At 42.8% G+C, this 20,555-nt stretch overlaps 1 protein-coding gene across 1 annotated transcript in view; it reads right to left on the bottom strand.

Moving 5' to 3' along the window:
* The window catches only part of LOXHD1 (lipoxygenase homology domains 1), a 164,089-nt gene that overhangs the window by 86,550 nt on the left and 56,984 nt on the right, over nucleotides 1–20,555 (bottom strand). The window contains exons 12-19 of the mRNA XM_035903101.1: nucleotides 19,637–19,723; nucleotides 17,106–17,241; nucleotides 15,205–15,359; nucleotides 11,661–11,821; nucleotides 5,076–5,152; nucleotides 4,039–4,235; nucleotides 3,511–3,703; nucleotides 2,516–2,676 (exon numbers count right to left, since the gene is read on the bottom strand). Coding sequence (XP_035758994.1) covers nucleotides 2,516–2,676; nucleotides 3,511–3,703; nucleotides 4,039–4,235; nucleotides 5,076–5,152; nucleotides 11,661–11,821; nucleotides 15,205–15,359; nucleotides 17,106–17,241; nucleotides 19,637–19,723 — 1,167 coding nt within the window. The remainder of the gene's footprint in view (nucleotides 1–2,515; nucleotides 2,677–3,510; nucleotides 3,704–4,038; nucleotides 4,236–5,075; nucleotides 5,153–11,660; nucleotides 11,822–15,204; nucleotides 15,360–17,105; nucleotides 17,242–19,636; nucleotides 19,724–20,555) is intronic.

Raw genomic sequence — 20,555 nt, 5'->3', positions numbered from 1 at the left:
GGGAAGGGGTTGAGTCCCCAGCCCTGGGGGGATTTAACAGCCGGGCAGCTGAGGTGCTGAGGGCCAGGGTTTAGTGGTGGGGTGGCAGGGTTAGGTTAACGGTTGGGCTTGGTGAACTTAAAGGGCTTTTCCAACCTAAACAATTCTATGATTCTATCATTCTAAATGAATAAGATAGTTTTAATACTTAGCATGAGGCATGAACCAAGCAAGAAGCAATAATGGTATAGCAAAGGGGCAGTAATTTTGGACTCAAATAACCTGATCTCTGACATGGAGCATGGGCTTGGATTGCCCTTCTCCTTACTTCTCATCTGCAATATTAGAAGAGTACCTTCTCACTTCGCGCAATAATTGGTGATTACAATGCATCAGTGGCAGAAGATTTCCATCTTTCTAGTCAACACAACCGACACAAACCCTTGTTGGTTTAGATTATTTGTCTGGATTACTATCTAATAAAGTTGGATAGAAGGTTTTACTCCACGCAGTTCTTCAATAACCAATGACTTGTTTCTGATGATTGCTTATGTTGCTAGGCAGTTTATGTTACAAAATTTGCGAACATTTGCTTTGGGCTGAAAACTGGCAACTTGGCATATAAAGCTTCAGTCTAGAAGCATTTTTTTCTATAGCAGATTAAAACAAAATCAATTGTACACAAGATGCTTATCAGAAAACTAAAACTGATCCAGCTGTCCTGGCATATAAAATGTGTCTTTCCTTACACCTTACACCTCTAGATTTGCCATAATCATCCTGCATGCCCTGTCTATAACTGGTGACATTTCCTGTTAATATGTAGCTCACAGAATCTTGTTCTTGCTCATATCTTTCTGTAAATATTCATATCATGAGATAGAGGATCTGTCTATTAATGCTTCAGAGCTTCTGCCTTGTGTGCTTATAAAAAAAAGAATCACAAAAAATGGGCAGAACTTTAAAGTCTGGCAATAAACATCTGAGAGAGGATATAAACATGGCTATGTAAACAGAACACTGTACATATGGCTTTATTATAAATCTGATATTGGCTAACAGCTTTTACTCATAAATTTCGGAAAGCTTATTTCCTTTAAAATCAGAGACACCTAATCTTTAAAATTATAGTCTTAAAAACCAAGCATTTATATGGTGCTAGACATCTTAAATCCCAAAGAACTTGTTAAAATAGATCAACACCACTAACTCCGTTATATAAAGCAAGAAACTGAGGCAGGAGGAGGTGAACTGATCTCAAAAATACACATTACAACACTGTAGATAAAGGCACCCTCATTTGGCCGGTGACAACAGGAAGGATACACCAGCCTTGGTGATTCAGGGGAGCTTCCATGACTAGCTCCAAGTAGGTTCCTAACCATGATGAGATGGATCCCACCTCTGTGGCACTGCAAGTTCACAAGGAGACAGAGGCACCACTGTGCTGAGCCCTTTGCTGTTAGCACATGCGACAGGGGTGCCTTAAATCCTGCTTCCACCTGGACTCTGTGTTTTACTGTCCAGATGTTGGCATCTCCTGAAGTTACTCCAATACAGAAGGATGTGGCTCTGATATGCCCCAACAGCACATCCTGTCCTTGCTCTTATCTCATGTCAGGGCAAGCACTAAGACCATTCCTTTCCCCCAGACCTTGTTTTTTCTGGGCAGAAAGCCCAAGCCAGCAAGCCAGAAAAGGACAGCAGTCCAACATAGCCAGGTCCCACCCAGGAAAGGTTGCCCAACCACACTGTGGTGCACAACCGCTGTTCAACCTTGTCAGCCCAGGACCTTTTGCTGGATTAGCCAGGTCCTGGCTCACACACCTGGGTTATGTCTGAGGCTTTTCATCCCCGCAAAGATTCTGCTTGCCGTTGGGTTGCTCAGAAAGAGGTGTACACTCCACAGTATAAACCTCAATGCTGGCCAGACCGATAGCTGGAGGAGTGTGCAGTACACTTGAGTGCCACAGCTGTGCGGGGCTTGCTGGACTAGTGCTACAGGCGGTAAAATCCATGGGGCACTCACATGTCCACAGAAATTACAGCAGCAAACCTCTGCAGGGTTGGGCTGACAGCACGTACCAGTGATGAAAGGCGTGTGTTATCACAGGCAAAGCCAGGATTCCTCATATTCTGTATGGGGTTTCTTTTTCCCCAGCCAGATAAACAAAAGGGACAATAACATGTGGTCAGGCCTAAAATGTAAGTCTGAGGACTTTTGAGATCTAGCATGAGTACCTCCTTTTGAAAGTAACGGTAAACAAATGCTGACATTAGACCATATTCCTCCATGACACCGTTGCTACCAGTCCCTCAGAAGATGAAAGTCACTCCACAAAACACAAAACCTCCCAAAAGAAATACAAAATCTCCAAAAAATATGGACAGAGGACAGCAGATACCAACAGACCTGGCAATTTTGTTAAAAGGCCAATTGTTTTGTATGATTGGGCCAATTAGCCTGTTGATGTCTCAGTTTTGGCTGGTCATTTCTTTCCCATCATAGAAACAGCAACGACTGCCTTTGTCATACCTTGAAGATATCTGTGGCTCCCCGTTCAAAGTTGTTTGATCTGTTTTCTAAGGTGATCAATTCTGTTTTGCCAGTCTCGCCATAAATCTGCATGAAGACTTTGGCATTGGTGCCTGCGGCCCGCACGTCTCCAGTAACTACAGACACCTCGTAGTTTATCACTAGCCCAAAAATAAAGCAATTAAATCAGCAGAGAAGCTCAGATAACAACATTCCCGAGGGCTCAGGTTCAAAATTCAATTACCCTGTCTTAACAAATGACCGTGTCGCTGACCATTTGCTCTTATCCAAACCAAATGTGAGATAACACAACAATCCACTGAGGACTAACTTGATAGTTTTCCCTCTTACAAGTATAAAGCCAGTGTCAGAGGGGTGCCAACCAGGGGCTTAAATGGGAACTTAATTTCAGTATTAACTATAGAGTGGCTAAATGGTCATCTTAATATAATACAAGGGAGGGAGTTACGCAGAGCAGGGGAAAACCGCAACTTTTCTCAGGATCCCAAGGCAAATTTTAACCATAGCCTTAAAAGAAAACAAATGTACTGATAAAAGTCAAATAGACAGTAGGGATTTGGTCCTTATTTAACAAACAGCCTCTCTCTTCCAGGCAATGGGGTAATGCAAGCAGGAGGGGACATATGCTTGTGCAGGACTGGTGCAGGCAAATGTCAAAAAAAGGAGAACCCACTGATTTTGTAATGAAGAAGCATGATACTTTGTGCTGTGTTACACTGCTCAGGATGTAAATTTTTCATACGATCTCAGGAACTTAAGATGGAAAACTCAGTAATGTTTTTCCAGCTGTTTCAGAAAAAATAAACAAACAGCAGAATAAATGACTTTCCTCACCAACATGAGCTCTTTGGGACAGGGACTTTTTTGGGTTTGGTGTCTAACACACTGGCATCCTGGCCCTTTAGGAATGCTAGCAATACAAATTTATTTCTACCTATAAAAAAGCACACATTGCCCAATGTGTTGTAGCTCACATTTCTCAATAGGCACAATCTCACTCGGGTAGACCTCCACCTCTACCCTGCCATCAGCTTCATCTTTGTCGAGCCATCGGTTGCAGGGGAACATGTACTGCCTTCCCTGGACAGGAACGGTGATCTGGACACTGGCCAGGAACCAGCCAGACCGGAGACCCACATTGTCGTGTCCGATCAGTATTCGGTTGATCTTTAAAAAAGCAAACAAAAACCAAGAGGGCATAAAACCCCCCAATACAACAGAATTTACCTAACAGATAAAAAATCTCCATCCCCTGGCACACTGTTTTTACACCACGTTCATGTAAATCATTTATATATGTATTTAACTACAAATTTAAAACACACTTTTCACATGCCAGCGTGTATGCTAGACCGCCCATGTAATAGTCTATGCAAAATGTATTTCTTAATCTCCAACGAGAAGGTGAGAGATTCTTACATCACATTCAGTCCTTAGCTATGTATTGATTCTGAATTCAGCCACTTGCACGAAGCACAGAGCCACCTGCAATTAATTCTTACCTTCCCAATATCCATCGTATCTAGAGTAAACTCATCCACTCGACCACGTTCAAAATAATTGCCTAGATCATTATCAGAGACTAAGAGAGGCTCTTTGCTGGAGTCTGCTTTTTCACCGTAGAGTTTGATGAAAACTTTGGAGTCTGAGCTGGCACCTGGGATATCTCCTGTCTTGATGCTGATGTGATAACTGACATCTGAAGTGAGATCAATGCACAACACAGAGACACGTGAGCAGCATTCCCAGGGTTCAGCCAGGCAATCGGCCTCAAACAGGTACAGGGGAGGGGGGCTGCAGCTGCAGGCAGAGAGAGGAAAAAGCTCCTCCACTCCTGCATCCAGCACCTCAGGGGCACACTGGATAAACTGTCGCACCTTGGAGTTATTCACCAAAACATGAGAGACGCAACAGTTAAACTAATAAGCAGAAAGTATTCTGTACCACTCCCTCTCAGCATTAGATGATTGCCAAGCCATAAAAATGAGCTTGGGCAAGTGCAATGATTTCAGGTTTTTAATACTTACAATTTAATTCAATAGCTTTGACTTTTTTTCTAAAACAAAACAAAAAAACTATCTCAGCCTGAGCTCTGTAAGCACTATTTTCTAAAGAAAATTGTAGTATTGGAGCCCTAGTTCTCCAGAAAAGTACAATGCAATTTTTTTGGTTCTTTTCTTTTGGGAACACAATGTGACTCAATGGAATTTACTAAAGCGGTGGCAATTCAAGATCCTTCAGAGAAAGCTAATCAAGAAAACAATTCTTAAACAAATCACAGTAGTAAAAATCAAAGTTTCTATATGTATATAATGTTGTAATTATTCTTTTATGCAAATTAATCCCATTCATAAACTAGAATTTAAGGGTCAGAGGCATTTCCCCCTCAGTGACCTACTGCAGCCTCTTGCATAAGAATGGCAAAAAAAGCCCGGTAGATTCACTGTGAACTGACACTCATCATTAAGTAGAATAAAACAAGTAAATATGTGCATGCTTAGCTCAAACCCAGACCTTCTTTTTTCCAAGTTAAACTCACTTTTTAGCATTGGTGACTCCCCAGCAGGCACTAATTCTCGGACAATCTGACCATCATCCTCATTTTTGTCAAGCCATCTGGTTTACAAACAGAAGTAAGTTATCTTTGAATAATTAGGACCTACTAGGCCTTTCTAAATCTAGGCTGGCTCCACACACAGTAAAAATCCACATCATAGTCAAAAAGATATTTTTACAGGGCTCTGTATTGCTGATAACTTTGCAGGAGCTTGCCCAGACCCTGTGGCAGTCACACCTTAAAACTTCATTTTTCCAAGAAGAGAGATCATAGGAGCCCTGCTCTCAGTAGATCAGCATCTGCTGTGACATCCATCTGTCTGGAAAGCACAAACTCCATAGACACTGTTATTCCTGTAAATGGGCAGTCTCAGTCTCTTGAAAGCATTGACCTTCATTGACCAGAAATACTTGCAGCCTTTATTACTAGAGACCTCGACTACAATCTTTATAGCACCTAAGTTACTAACATCCTCTCCCTCCCCTTTTTTTTAGTGTTTGCTTACTCCGTCATCACTTTTCCCTTCCTTACAGATAAGTATATACCCCTTTTTTCTTCCACCAGGAATGGAATTAATTTTATTGTTCCCATTTTCAGGGCTGGGTATGTGGAGGCAGCTCGCACCAGCAAAAGGAAGGATTTTCCTTGTTTCTCAACATTAATCTAACGCTCCAACTAAAATAATTAAAAAGAAGATCCAGGCACAAAGCAGAATGTAGCATGATCTCAAGGGAAAAAACACTGAAAGGAAAATGGAGGGAAAACAGTTGCTGATCTGGTAACCATCACAGCCATTCCTTGAGCCTCAGGGATGAAGGAATTACAGCCCCAAACTCATCATACTCATCTTGCAACATCACTGTGCCACTTGTGTTCTCCTTGGCCGACCTTCACACCAAAAAAGGAGGGGAGCTTAATTCCCAGTTAGGTTTCCACTTATGATTTTGCTGATGAGCCAGCATACGAAGAAACCAGGAAACAACCCTCATAACAGGGATTTGGGAACATGAACAAATGCCCACTGAGAGCTGGATCAAGTCTATAGTATCTCACTGACAGCACAGCTTACTGTCACGACCAGTTGGACTTGCCATGATGACCAACAAGTAACCAAATATTTTGGAAGACCAAGGATGACAGATCTCCATTTTGTCCCTTTGAAGGAAGGTTATCTTTTTAGTCTGCTTTCCCTTCCCGCATACATGAAAACAATACGCACAAATTAACCATGCAGAAAACCGGTACTGGGAGAGAAATCCAAACATGAGATAGAGCCAGCCAGTCCCAGAAGCACTAGTAGCAAAGTCCCCATGCAAAAGAGGTGCATACAGCCCCACCACAAAGACACACATCTCCACTCCCAGCTCCCCTCTAAGCTTTGGTGGGTTGTCGGGTATGCAGTCTACCCCGTATTCTTCCCTTTCACTCTGTAAAGCTGGTGGCCATGTGCAGGTGGCTTGAAAAGGGCTAAAAGCTAAGGGGGTCGGCACGAGGGTGATGAACATGTGAACACGTGATGGTCACACAAAACACCACCTGAGGGCATCAGGTGCAGTGTTGTGCCTCACTGGAGGCTGGGAGGTGTAGTGGGGATAGAGGAGCAGAAAAATCTGTGGGGAAGATCATGAAATTGATGTCAAGAACTGAGCAAGGGTGGGGTGCAAGGAGAAGAGAAGAAGAGCATGCCAAGACATTGTGTTGTCTTAAGAAAGGGAGCCTTTAGTGATGTTTTGGGGTTGGGGATTTTTTTACCTGTTAGAACCGGTCCTTAATACCTTTGTATCATGTAGTTCTTGATGCTGGCTCAGGATTCACGTCCTTGGACAGGTATCCAATTGCTAAGGGGATCACATAATCCCAGAAGTCAAGATGTTTCTGTGTACATTGATGTTAACTGGGACGACCCACAAAATTCAAACCTGATCTCTTACCACCCCAGGACCATTGAATTCAGCATGGCCTTCAGGAAGGCACAAGCTCAGAAGGTAGACACACCTGTGCTCCCCTGCTGCTGGTTTTTGTGTCCTGCAAGCTGCTGTTTATGTTGCCAGTGTACATGCTGTGGTTTTCTGTCACCTTTGCCATTGCTGATGTTTTAGGGAATGGTGGGATAAATCTGGGTGAACTGCTTCTGCGCCAAGGTAGTAGGATGAAAATGCATCCCACAAGAAACAAATCTCTGTGTGCAGCACAGAAAATGTTAACTGCTTCTGCAGTGAGGATGGACAAGAAAAATTAATCCAAAAAGGAAGACACAATCCTAGATAAAGAAATTCTCTCTACCGATGCCGGTAGCTACTGATGGCCAGGTGAGTATGTCTTGGGCTGGAAGAGGAAGAGGGAGGTTTTTCAGCAGAAGTGAATTAAGGCTTCTTTCAGCCAAGAGAATAGCCAGAAGTGGCAGAAGCACTATTTTCTCAAGAAGATTACTTTAACTAGTGACAGAGGAAGTATTTGGATGAGCAATGCCATTGTGTTCCTTCCCTTCAGCACATGTGCTGCAATATCCTAATTTTCCTTCAATGTAATTCCAATAGCATATCACTGAGCTGCAGATTGCAACAAGGGGTTTATAATCTTACACTGAACACAAACGGATTGGCACATCATAAACACATCAGGCTGCAGAATATAGAATTTTTCAGTACAGTGTCATAATATTCCTAGAACAAAAAAATCTGACAAAATCTTTTACTTTACTACAGGTTCCATACAATTTCAGTGCCTGTAATTCACATGCCACTGTGGGTTTTGCAAGGGTGTAAGTCATGTCCCGTGTCATATACTTAGTTCTAAACAGATATTGTATGTCTAATAACCCAAAGCAGACACAAATATGACATGAAAGCCACTTCAGAGAATTTCTAGAGGATCAGACAGTCAGGGAAGCACTGGAAAAAAATATGGTATGATGTCATACATAGCATGTGAAATCCAGTAGATGATAGCCCATGTGCAATTAGAATGACTAGCACATCTGTTAGATTCAGAGACACATATGTATTTGTGTGCATCTTTAAATGTAACTTATATATAAAAATATGTGTGAAATAGACATTTCAGTCTATTTTTAGGCAACAAAAGGAGGTTTCTGTGGATCCTTTGTATGATGAACACTTTTGGCATTTGACTGAATAAATGTTCTCTCACAGGAGCCTCCTAGTGCATCATCCCATTCATGGTCTGCCTGTTGTTCTTCAGAGAATTAACAATGTTCCCTTATGCTTGTGCTGGAGAAAAATTAGGATGGTGCAGTCCACATGCTTAGAAAAAAATGTAATGAAGTATCATGGAAGATTTCAGTGGAGCTGTAATGATTTATAGCATATAAAGTTCTATCCTATCATGAACTCACGAATTGGCCTGATTGAAAATTCATTTCTGTCTGGGATATAAATATTATGAAAAATAGGCCTTTTTAGAGAATATCAGCTAGTCCATTCCTGGACTTCCACAGAGCCTTGAGGAAAAAATGAAATCCAAAGAGCTCAGTTCTGAGCTTCAAAAAGGTTTGGCTCCCATTCTGGGCCGAAAGGTGAACTCCTTCATTTTGAACTTTCTAGCAGTATTCATAATCACAATACCTAAAACCACATGAGGTGTCATAAAGTATAAATTGTGCAGTTGTGCCACTGAACAGTTCAGTGTTCAGTCCCTAAAAGCATGGATATTATAATGTCGTGTGGTCACAAGGGAGAAATAATACTACAGTGCATACAAGTGATATACTAGTAATTCTGCAAATAACGCTTGGAGAAGTTACTTGCATTTCCTTCTTGCAAGCACAGATAAAATGACCGCTTTAAAAATCACCAAATCTGAGAAGAGATACAAGCTGTTCACTTTGCAGCCAACTGCTTTAAGAATTGGAATCACAGGCCCGGGAGTCACTATTTCTCGATGCTCTTCCTGAGTCTGAGATAGGCTCACAATTAATCCACTTAGCTGCTTTTTTTTTCTCTGCTGGCTCCCTGATACAACAAAGACAGTTCTTCTCATAGAGCTCTTGTGACTATTAGGTAATAGATGGTCCTATCGAGTAATAAAAAAGCTTTCAAATTAAAAGATGAAACATAGCCATGTATGTGAATATGTAAATAGCAAGAACAGAGACTTCAGCGAGTTACATGCAATGAAAATCTATAAGGCTATCCTACAAACATTAGTTATAGTGGAAGCTGGGTTGCCAGCAATTTGCTATAATATCTGCTCTCCACCTGCTGGTACAGCCTAGTTTTCATAGAAGTAAGAAGCCTGTGAAGCTTCATGCATGGGTGAGATGTGTTTCTGCTGGAAGGCATTTTGTCCTCTAGCTGTCTCACAGTAGTGGCTAAGCAGCAGAAAGTCAGTGGAGTGTCTTTCAATCAGGACTAAGCAGCAGAACTCGTTTTCTCCAGACCATGTAATTGTGCTGTGTAGAAGAGTGGAAGTTAATCAGGTCTTGGAGATGAAGACAACAAGACCATCAGCATGTCCACTGGCTCACCACAGACTGGCCAAGCAGAAATGGAAGCTTCCCTGGTGTCCCCAGGATGGAGGCTCTAACTAACCTTGCTTGCATTGGCTCAATAAAAGAAGGCCGCTCTTCTTGGCCAAGTCTTCTTCAACACCTTGGCTCTGAGGAAGCAGGTGAAGCAGGCCTCTCTGAGCACGTGCCCAAGCAGCGAGGACATAAGCTGTCCTTGGCCTACAGGACTGGAGGGGAACATCCAAATGCTGCAGGTCATGGAGATGTTTATCCCTCACATGGAGGATGCAGTGGGTGAGCACCTTCGCCCTCAGATATCTCCAGACTCCATGACGACACCCGTATACTGCGATGATGCCCCAGTCTCTCAAGAGACACAGGCACCAAAGATAGCGAGAGGGAGCAGCTGTCCCTGTGTTTGGAGGTGATCAGTCATGTTACCTTCTCAATCTGAGAGGAAGAGATAATGCTGGCACAAGGACAGCAAACAAAGTTGCACGGACAACACTGATATCACTTGGGAAAAGAGGCAGTAAGAAAAGCAAGAAGAGTGGAATTCCATCACTGGTGACTTGAAGCCTGAATGCACCCCATTAATACTTTGGGAATAAGGCATTGGGGTTTTTTTCTCCCTTCTCGTTCAGTCCCTGGCCTGAGGGCAATGCCCCGTGGACTCTGATGCTTCTGACCCACAGATATAAACCTCAGGGGGAAGGGGGTCATTGCTCCAAGCTGAGGGAAGACACCCCGTTAAGCAGGCAAGTAAGGAGATGATTCAAAAAGAAGTCTTTAAAATGAGCCAGCTGCATAGTGCAGTTAGACACAGAAATATCTCTGAGGAGTCTGAGCAAAACAGCTCTTCACGTGGACACTTCATGTCCAAGTGAAAACCTGTCTCGCTTGCCTGCTTAACTCGGTAAAACATATGGTTGTTAAATATGTATCAAAAGGCAGCAATGACAACATGGTGGTTTGTTCTTTGAAAAGGGAGAGACTGGCTTGCTTTTCACATCCAAGATGACATTACATCTGCTGCTCTGTGCTGTCTCCCCGGCGAGTTTGCTCTCTGATGTGACGTGGCTTTAGCAATGCAGAGAGGCTGGGGCTGGCTCCTGTTTTGTATTTGGCTGACTCCCCTCATTATAGTGGAGTTCTTCCTGATTTGCAGTGACAAGAGACAAGTAACCAGCTTAGCGGTTTTACCTTTGTTTGCAATTTAAAAATAATTGTGTTTGTTGTTTTACAATTCCACTTGTCCCCCAGGAGCTGACTTTTTAGACTGGGTACTTGACGTTGTTAAGTGGAGCTCAGTGGACTTCCCTCTTACAGGGTGAGCATCCTGAGGGGGTGAGTGGGATTTTACAGGACGCTGAACTACACTGAGGTTAGTCTCTTGTGTATTCACCCATTTCTCTTTGGTTTGTGCTGTAATGTTGAGGCAGACCCTAGTTAGTGCCAGGACAGATGGTGCATCTCGTTGCCCATGGGTAGCCTCAGCACAGCGCATTTCTTTTGGCCACTTGATTGTTTAGGAAAGAGAAGAATACATTTATAACCCACCCACTAGGGTAAGTTCCAGCCCTCTGCTCTACCACTGTCTCTGCCTGCATGATATGCGTTTTCCTGCATGCATATCAAGATGGCAGCATAACAATTTTGCATTCTCCCAACACAAAAAGAGCATCCCATTGCTCCCAGAAAGATGGGATGTGCATGTGAGGGATCAGAACGTCGTCCCCACACATGCAATAAAACTAGCAGATTGCAGCAGATTGCAGAGCGTGTTTCTGCAGCAGGCAATTGCAGTGACACTGGATGTGGTACTGGAAGGTTGCATTTTACCTTACGGAAATTCTCTGTGTTACTAAGCTAATTGGTTCACCATTCGGATTGCTGTTCTTTGGTAAGGGGAGTTAATCATATCTTAAACCTCCCAAACCACACTCTTTGCTTTCAGGCTTAGCAAAAATAAATGAATGAATAAATAAAAAGGATTAAGCTGTGCTCAGAAAATTCCAGTCCTGGAACAACAGCTAGGCTCTTCAAAGTCTGGCGAATGCATAGATGGAGGCATAATTTGCAAGCATTGTTTCCAGTACCTGTAGCAGGGGAATTCCACAGCCTCACTTTCTGGCTGTCCTTCTTCCCTCACTATCACTTTGGCAAGGTACCAGCCACTGCTTCCTCCTTTGCCATCATGCCCTATCCTCACCCTCCTCACCTGCTTCAGCGTTACTGCTTCGACAAAGAATTCATCAGCCTTTGAGAAGGAGAAGAAAAAAGGTAAGGCAATATTTCTCCTTAAAAACAAACAAACAACCCAAATTTATTATTGCAATCAAACCAATATCATCAGCATGCTGCAAGATAATTCTTCACAAGATGAAGGAGAAAGTATGAATTAATTTACTAAAGAACGAAAGCTTGAATATTTGTGCTAGATGTATAACATCAGATTTACAAATATATGATCTGCCAGCATTTTAAATCTCCCATGTCACTGCATGCTCTCCCCAACTGTAAAAAAAGAAAAGTAATTTGATTATTGAGAAGTTTATACAGAGGGGCAGGAAATACAAGTTCAAACCCCTGCTCAGATATCAGCTTTCTGGGAAACCCAGCGCAGGTCACTTCAGACCAAATCCACAGAGGTGTTTAGAGGTACAGTTCAAAGACATTACCCCACATTAAATTCAGACGACATGGACGACTGAGCGCAATTTAACCCCAGCCATTTCCTGGCATGCAATCGTCAGGCATGGCTGCACGGGGATATTTCCAGCTGCTCCATGAGATGTCTTCAGAGGTTGGTGTAAATCTAACCCAGCAGATAAATACACCCAATACCCCAAGAGAGACATGAATTTGATGTCTTCCCCCCCTGGGAAAGGGCTGAAATCACCAACCTACAGATTAGCCCAAGGGATGGCCCCTCGGGACCAAAGCTCTGTCACCCAAGATCATACTAGGAGCAGCAGTTCCCCATGGCTGAAGGAAGAGTGATGTATTAAAGAGTGAGTTACTCCTCTGGGAATCAGGCCGGACAAGTATCTGTGTTCCATGTACAGATGCACACACATGTATGGTTGCACCAGGGCAGGTTTAGGTTGGACATTAGGAAAAATCTCTTCCCCAAAGGGCTGTCAAGCACTGGAAGGGGCTGCCCAGGGAAGGGGTAGAGTCCCCATCCCTGGAGGGATTTAAAAGCTGGGCAGCCCAGGTGCTTAGGGCCAGGGTTTAGTGGTGGGATGGCAGGGTTAGGGGAATGGTTGGGTTTGATGATCTTAAAGGTCTTTTCCAACCTAAATGATTCTATGATTCTACGATTCTGTGGTAAATACTTGTGTAGATACACAGCATATCTGAAGCATATAGACCAACAAACAGACACAACTGCTATGGTTACCACCTGGATGAGAGATGCCTCATTAGGTAAGAGAAAGCTAACCAAACATTGTGATTTGTTCATTCTTCATCTCCCAAAAGCCCATGAAGCACACGGTGGTAGCATATATCCAGATAGCTCCCAGAAAGCATGGTGGCAAGGCAGTATTTACTTAAATTTTTAAATTTATTAAAACCACCATAATTTCTTCCATCATTTGGGACTCCAAACTGACCTTTAAAATAAAGACAACTGAATATGCTGTCACTGGTTTAAGTGTTAATGATGAGCTTACATACATGAATAAGCATTACTTACATACTCAAAACTGCTGAATTAGGGATTTAAGGTATCAAAACCTCACTGACTCAGTCTAAGTCAATAAAGTCTAATTCATTAGGCCTGATGTTCATCTTACTTAGTAATGGCTGATATAAATTAATGAGTAACTAAATGGAACTGCAGCAGGGCAAACACCTAATTTAGAGGCATCTTTAAATTCTACCTTCAATATAGGCTGTTAGTTTGCATCTGCAAGCAAACTTTTCAAGTTAAATTGGTAATCAAGGTACTATTGGTTTAAGTGGCTGTAGATAAGAGACCGCACTGACTTAGCTACATTTCTTTTTAACAGGGTATCTGAGTTAATCAGTGTAGATATACTCATTCAGTCTCTTGAATATATGAGCTCTAAGTTTGTCAAGAGCAATCCTTAAACAGCTTCCAATTCATTCATCAGCTTCCAGCGCCTCATGCCAAGAGCAGTTTTACTTTAACAGATTCCATTTTGGTTTATATCATCTGGATTCTATTAATCACATGAGTTGATTTCCAACAGGATTTTTCCTCTTTTTTTCCCTTTCATGCAAGTTATCCTCTAACTCATTTTTGAGAGTAGAAATAAAATAATCATCATCTGTGTTTAAAATATTTGTACCTTCTGTGAACCAAGCATCTTTCTTTGAGAGTCCATTAAAAGCTTTCAAACCACCACCAAAACACGACTCATTTTGATACCATTTTGACAAAACTAGACTTTGCCAAATGACAAAATGCCGTCCTTTGCAGCTTGGACCTACCTTTAAAAATAAAAAATCTATAATGTAAGTGCATAGGCAAAAATATGATGTTTGCAATGTCTGTGTCTGCAAACCTTTATATCATTTAGAAGCAGAAGGAACTTTCACGCTATGTAAATGCCACGTATTTCCACAGACAGGTCTTACAGGCACACGAAAACCTTGATGAAAGTTCTTTTAAAGTCTAAAAACCTCAGTGATTTCAGTGAAGAATTGGAAATTCTGTACAATCAAAGGTAAATCCAATGTGTTAATGCATATTTCAGAAGCCTAAATTCAATAGTCAATTTTGAAAACATGACCTCCTTTTAACCTCATTTCCTTTCAATTCCAAAGCTTCAATCAAATAATGACACAAAAGATGGGAAATCTGCAGAGTTCTGTGATCAAATTCTCAAAATCTCCTCCAGGAGATACTGATTACATTTTACCAGCCTAAGTTGGACCCTAGAGATCCAAAATGTGCCTCATAATTGAATACATATTAAGTAGGTTGACCCCATAGATCAGATCAGCACATTATTTGCTTGTTAATGCTGCAAGGGCTTTAACTACGGTTTGACCTCTTCATTATCTCCAGCTTTCCAGGGAACAAGCTCTGTCTTCAGTTCAGGCCATTTCCACCCCCCTCCATCCAGGACACGAGCATACAAAAACATGTCGAAAACCAGACTGAAAATAACACACGAAAATTGAGCGCAGCATGGTTGAGGGGAGAATGGAGGAAATATAAAGGAAACAGGTTAAGCTTTTGTTTCTGATTTCCACATTAAATAAGGTTCTTTTTCCTCCTTTGCTCTGGGAGCCAAATTTTTGCCACATTAGATGGAGGGGGAAAGGCTACCTCTTGTTCTTGGAAGATAGACAGATTTTCTGGAAGTGTTCCCCAACCTGAAGACTGAATTTCAACAGTCAGTACTTAGCTGGGGAGCAAACCAGGAGACTCCTTCATGAACATACTGATGTCAACCAAGGGCACACTGTCCCTGACCTAAACGTCCCTCCAGCTGCAACCTGTTATGGTGCTTTAGGGACATGATCTCTCTCTACTGCCATAGCCCAACCTGGAAAGGAAATCAGACAAGTTCACAAATACACGTGTCAAAAAAAGCCCAACAAACCAATACAAACTGTCACACACTTAAAAACTCATCTTAAGTATCTGCTGTATGAACTTACGTTGCCTTTTTCAAATTTATTGACAGTGTTAATGCAGTTGTAGAGAACTCGCTCTCCTGTGTCTCCCTGGTCGCCGATGAGGCAAACAAAGACGTTGGCATCTGTGCCGCTCCCACTTACCGTCCCAGTGCAAACTGTCACCCGGTATTTTATCACTGTGGAGACATAAATTAATAAAACAATTTCAGCAATGCAATTAATTGCCACTTAAATGTATTTCATTTTCCACAGACTTGCAATTAATTTTAAGTGTTCACACTTCCAGCTGGTACTTCTGCTGATGCATTGACTTTTAGGCTTCCATGTTATCACTAGGAAAAGAAAAAAAGCCAAAATAGGAAGGCCTGAAATATTAAGAAAACGCATAAAACCCCTCCAAAGAAGGACACAAAAATGCTGCCCCTTTCAGGTAAAACTTCATCAATTGGAGTACAAAGCTTCCTTGTGGTCCCAGCCCTCCTGTCTCCCCTCCTGCCTTCCCTAGAGGGCCCTGGTGACAGGGGACCTTGTAACAATATGTTTGGGGAAAACATCATTTTCAGCTTCCAGGGCATGGAAGGCAGACAAAAAGACTTAAAAAAGGGTCGAGCCCTCAGGGGCCTGAAGAATGAGCTCTTCATATCGGCTTTATGGGGCAGGACAAGACAAGTTGGCCTCATCTCCTTGGGACCCTCATAGTGGAGGAGGTTGGATTGTGTCTTCCCTCCTTGTCACCTTTGAGATTGTTATTGAGGATTTTTCTGGATGGATTTTGAGCTTCCACCTTCTTTCTCCTACCCTGCCCTCATCTCTGCCCTCCCATCCCACTGGGTGAAGGATTTCCAAAAGAAATTTCACAGTGAGGAACCAGCCCACAGACCAACCTTAAAGAGAGACCTTTTTCTCTAGCACTGGGAAGAGACAAGAAGCAATGCTCCCACCTTCCCTCCAAAACTTGCCTGCAAGCCCAAGATGCCAGTGCAGCATCTTGCCTCTGCTCGGCGCAACTGTTCCTCACAGGAAGGCGCCTGCATTTGAACTCAAGCAGCCCTCCCCACAGTTGATTAAAAATGCATTTCAAAACCAGGTTTATTTACATTTTAATAATATCTGCAATTACAATTACTCTGCCTCTTCTGAGGAACTGTTCAGCTGCATGCAGATCACTGAGTTCACTGGAAATTTCAGAAAACAGGGGACGTGGTCTACAGAGTGTGGAGCCTCATCAGATGCTTCAGTGGAAAGAAGAGAAATCCCAATTGTCACCTTGAGATATTCTGCCCTCCAAAATTATCCCTCCAACACATTTCATTCTTGCGACACAAGATCAAGACAGAAGTGACCACTTCAGGAAGTCAATGCAAAGTTCTGCAGCTTTCTTTAATTAAATCTCCAGTTCAAGCATAGTTAACCCAATAAATGGTTTGGATTGTTCACACGTACTGAAAGGTGCCTATGCTCTTGCACAACTGTTCTGTGCAACTTCCTATGCATATAGCTGCATAAATGTGCTTATAGTTATATAAAATTTCAAGGCCTAAGGATGTTTGTTAAATTTTAGATTGCATTTCTATTTTAGCTTTTTTTCTATGAACATCCCTTCAAACCTGGCATTTCACATTTTAAGGGAGACTGAAAAAAGTACAAGTTTGAAAAAAAAAAAATATATAACTCTGGAAACAATTGTGCTGTGACCAGACCTCTCCCATCTCCCACCACAGAGAAATCTGCTCAGAATAAGAGCCTGGGATTTCTGAGGCTTCATGCAGCTAACGATGCACACAGAAAATACTGCAGAGAGAAAGTGCCAGAAAGAGAAGCTAATTGAATTGCATCTCTCTGCCTGTGCATCCCTTACACAAAGAGCGTTTCTTTCTATTCAGGTCCTGAGCGAGCCCCTGCATGGAGCCTGTGGCCCTCACCTGGCATGACTTCAGTCACTAGAGATCCCTCCGCAGGGAGCTCCCGCACGATCTCATTGTCGTCTTCATTTATATCTAGCCAGCGGCCGCAGTTGAATGAGTATTTTTCTTTTGTCAGTGTTTTCAGCAGAGTTACCTTCATTAAACCAAAACACTGCATGAGTTCAGAGGCTTAAAGACAAAAAAGCAACAAGCTCCTGACAGGTTTTTTTGCCTGAGAAGCAAGAGTAGGTAACAGCAGAGAAATAACACACATTAATAACAAGACCGTCATTCAGATTCGCACACCGCAGCGATGCACAGAGCAAAGTCTGTCATAGCTGATGCCTTTTCATTCCTCCTTTCTCCAATCGCTTCACGGTGTTGTGAAATTTTTGATGGATACTGTGGCTCTTAGTAATTGCTTGTCAGATGCCACTATAGAAATCCAGAGAGCAAAACATGGATGGTGTTTGCACTGCTGGTCCCCGCAGCTCAAAACCAGTGCATGGCACATTTAGAAAACACCCAGAAAATGGCAAAAGGTCTGCAGTAGCTTCCAAAGGAGTAACGAGCAAATAAGGTGGGGCTCTGCAGATGGCTGGAGAAGCAGGTGAGGGGAGGGTATGATGAAGGTCTACAAAATCACAGGTGGCATGGAGAAAGCAGAGGGGGGTTAACCATTCCCTCTTCTGCTACATGAAATACAGGGCATCAAATGATGCTCGTAGAGCAAAATTCAAAGCAAACAAAAGGACACAATCAACCTCTGAAGTCCTTGCCAAACGCTATTATGGTCACTAAAAGTTTAATTGTTCGAGGGGAGACTGGAACTTTTCAACAAATAAATGGAAGCGAAACGTACTAAAAGCATTGTATTTAGTAGAACTGTTCAGGAAGTAAGTCCCCACCTGGAAATAGTTGAAAGCTGGAAGAATATTAGGGGGAAGTACCATAAATGCTTGTCCTTTTCTTACTATTCTCTAACCATACACTTATGTGACACAGGAGAGAGGATGTTGGGCTGGGTGGACTTTTGGCCTGACTGGTATGGCTGTTCTTGCATTCTTGTAATAGAAAATGGAAGCCTGCCCCAACATGAAGCAAGCCTGGCATGAAATGTGTAAGGACTGGAACAAAGCATTGTTAAGGCTTCATCTAATTCCTAAGTGCTAAAATAAATGCACAAGTCATGGGATTCATGTGCCATGAGCCTGATGCATCCGGCAAACATCAGACTGGCTGTATACAGGCAGATTGATTTCATGCATCTTCACCAGGTTTGCTCTGGACAGTTTGGCCCCAAGAGAATCCTAGACACACTGTCAGATACCTCTCGTCCTCCCTGAACACAGTTTCTGATCAGGAAAAGAGGATACCCCAGGGAAATGTATAGCTATGGAAGGCCTAAGCATCCTTGCTCATCATCTGTGAACAGACTAAGAGATACAACTGCAGTGGGCCAAAGACTGACCAACACTTTCTTTTTGATAAAGACCGCATCCAGACACCTTCTCCCACCATATGGTGAACACAGCAGTATTTGATGCCCTCTCCCCACTGGAGAGGTGTTTGGCCCCGTATGCTTTCGCAGCTCCCTAACAATGCAGGAGAGCAGAATCTGTCAAAGTGCATTAGAAGCATGCAAGAAAAATCTCTAAGCAGTAAATTGTGCTTTACCATCACAGTTATTTATGGCTGAGCAGAAAAGAGCACATTTTGTTAAATGCAGAGAACATCTTCCAAGGTCTGCAGGAGTGTGGGTGAAGCTTAGAGATGAACTTGCTGCCTTGCAGACCCAGGTGAGGGCTACAGCCCAGTAATTCTTGATAGAACACAGGACATGTGGCAGAAGACCAAGCAGGTCTCCCTTTTTGTTTCCCAAACAGCACAGTGCTGCTCTTTCCTGCAAAGTCTCCACAGGCTCCTCCAGTCTGCAAGTGTCCGCCTCCTGCAATGGGGCTGTCAGCACTTCAGGGCAGGTTATACTCTACTGTACAATAGGTCTCTACCATAATCAGGTTTTTTTTTTATGACCATCCTAAAAAGGCCACAGAAGGAGTGGGTTTGCCTCTCTCTGCAATAATGATGTCTAGGAGTAGGAAGCTTTCTGAAGAGCAAGGGAAAGCCCCCTTGGCAGAAATGAGGGCGGACTACAGTGGTTATGATGCTCAAAGGATGGGGAAACATGATTTTCACCATTAGACTGGGCTGTTGGGAGCTGCCATTTCCCATTGCTCTCATTTCCCACGCATAGCTGGGCTGAACTGGGAGGGATTGGAAGGAGAAGGAATTTCCTCCAAAAACCATGGAGTGAATCCTCTCCCCAGATATTTTTGCAAACACTACCATGTGCTCTCTTCACATCCCCTTTTCATGTAGGATTTCCACTTCCACCCCTCGGACAGCACCATCTGTAAACGGAGACACCTCTGATCACTGCACATCAAACTCAGCTGCCAGTTGGGGAATGCAGTGACACTGGACTGACACTGCACACCTCTGTGACCAGCCTGGCTTTTCAGCTCTGCCTTCCCTTGATGTCCCCTCACCTTATTCAGATGCCAGCCAGCAAAGGGATTTCTTTTCTCGTGCCATATCCGAAGCTTATAAAATACACCCAGATCAGGGAGCTCGATCTACAGAGGGGAAAAAAATACATTACCCATTTCTGCAAGTCAGCAAAACATGCACACAAAGGAGACCTCTGAACATCTTTTAAGACCCAAATCAGAGAGGAGTCAAAAACCAAATTAAAAAAAAAAATTATGTTCTTTAAAAGTAAAAGACCCTACTCTGCAAAGATAGCTTGATGCCTCTCTTTTCAGGAGAGGAGAACATGTAAATTGAATCCACACACTTTTGATCATGAAAGCTCCTTGAAACCTCTCCTCCCAGTAAGAACTAAGGCCAGCTCTCAAGCTTCAGCTCTTTCTCAGACAGGGTCTGCAAAGCACAGCCACGCTTCATCCGGAAGGCATCTACAGTTACTTGTGCAAAGGTGGCCAGTGTTTTTGCTACAGCCATGCTTTAAAATTCTTTGTTTCTCAATTTTTCTCAATTTTTCTCTTGAATTACCTTTTAAAGATACTTGTTCCCAAACACAAGACACTCCCCAGCCTCCAAACTCAACATGCGGTTGAGCTCAGCCCCCAACATTCACAGAGGCTCACGTCCAAGGAGGCTGAAGACCAGATCACCAAGGAGAGGAAACACCACTGCTAATTCTCCTGTAAATAGCTGTCGTGGTTTAACCCGGCTGGCAACTAAGCACCACGCAGCCGCTTGCTCACTCCCCGCCCTCCCTCAGTGGGATGGGGGAGAGAATCAGAGAAAAGGAAAAAAAAAAGTAAGAGCCGTGGGTTGTGATAGAGACAGTTTAATAAGAGAGAAGAATAACAATAGTGATAATAATAATGGTAAGAGAATATACAGAATATATAAAACAAGTGATGCACAATGCAATTGCTC

Source organism: Egretta garzetta, unplaced genomic scaffold (genome assembly GCF_000687185.1).
Source record: "Egretta garzetta isolate BGI_Z169 unplaced genomic scaffold, ASM68718v1 scaffold179, whole genome shotgun sequence".
Lineage (NCBI taxonomy): Eukaryota > Metazoa > Chordata > Aves > Pelecaniformes > Ardeidae > Egretta > Egretta garzetta.
Note: the sequence above shows the minus strand (reverse complement) of the source record. Positions and strands in the feature narration are given on the sequence as shown.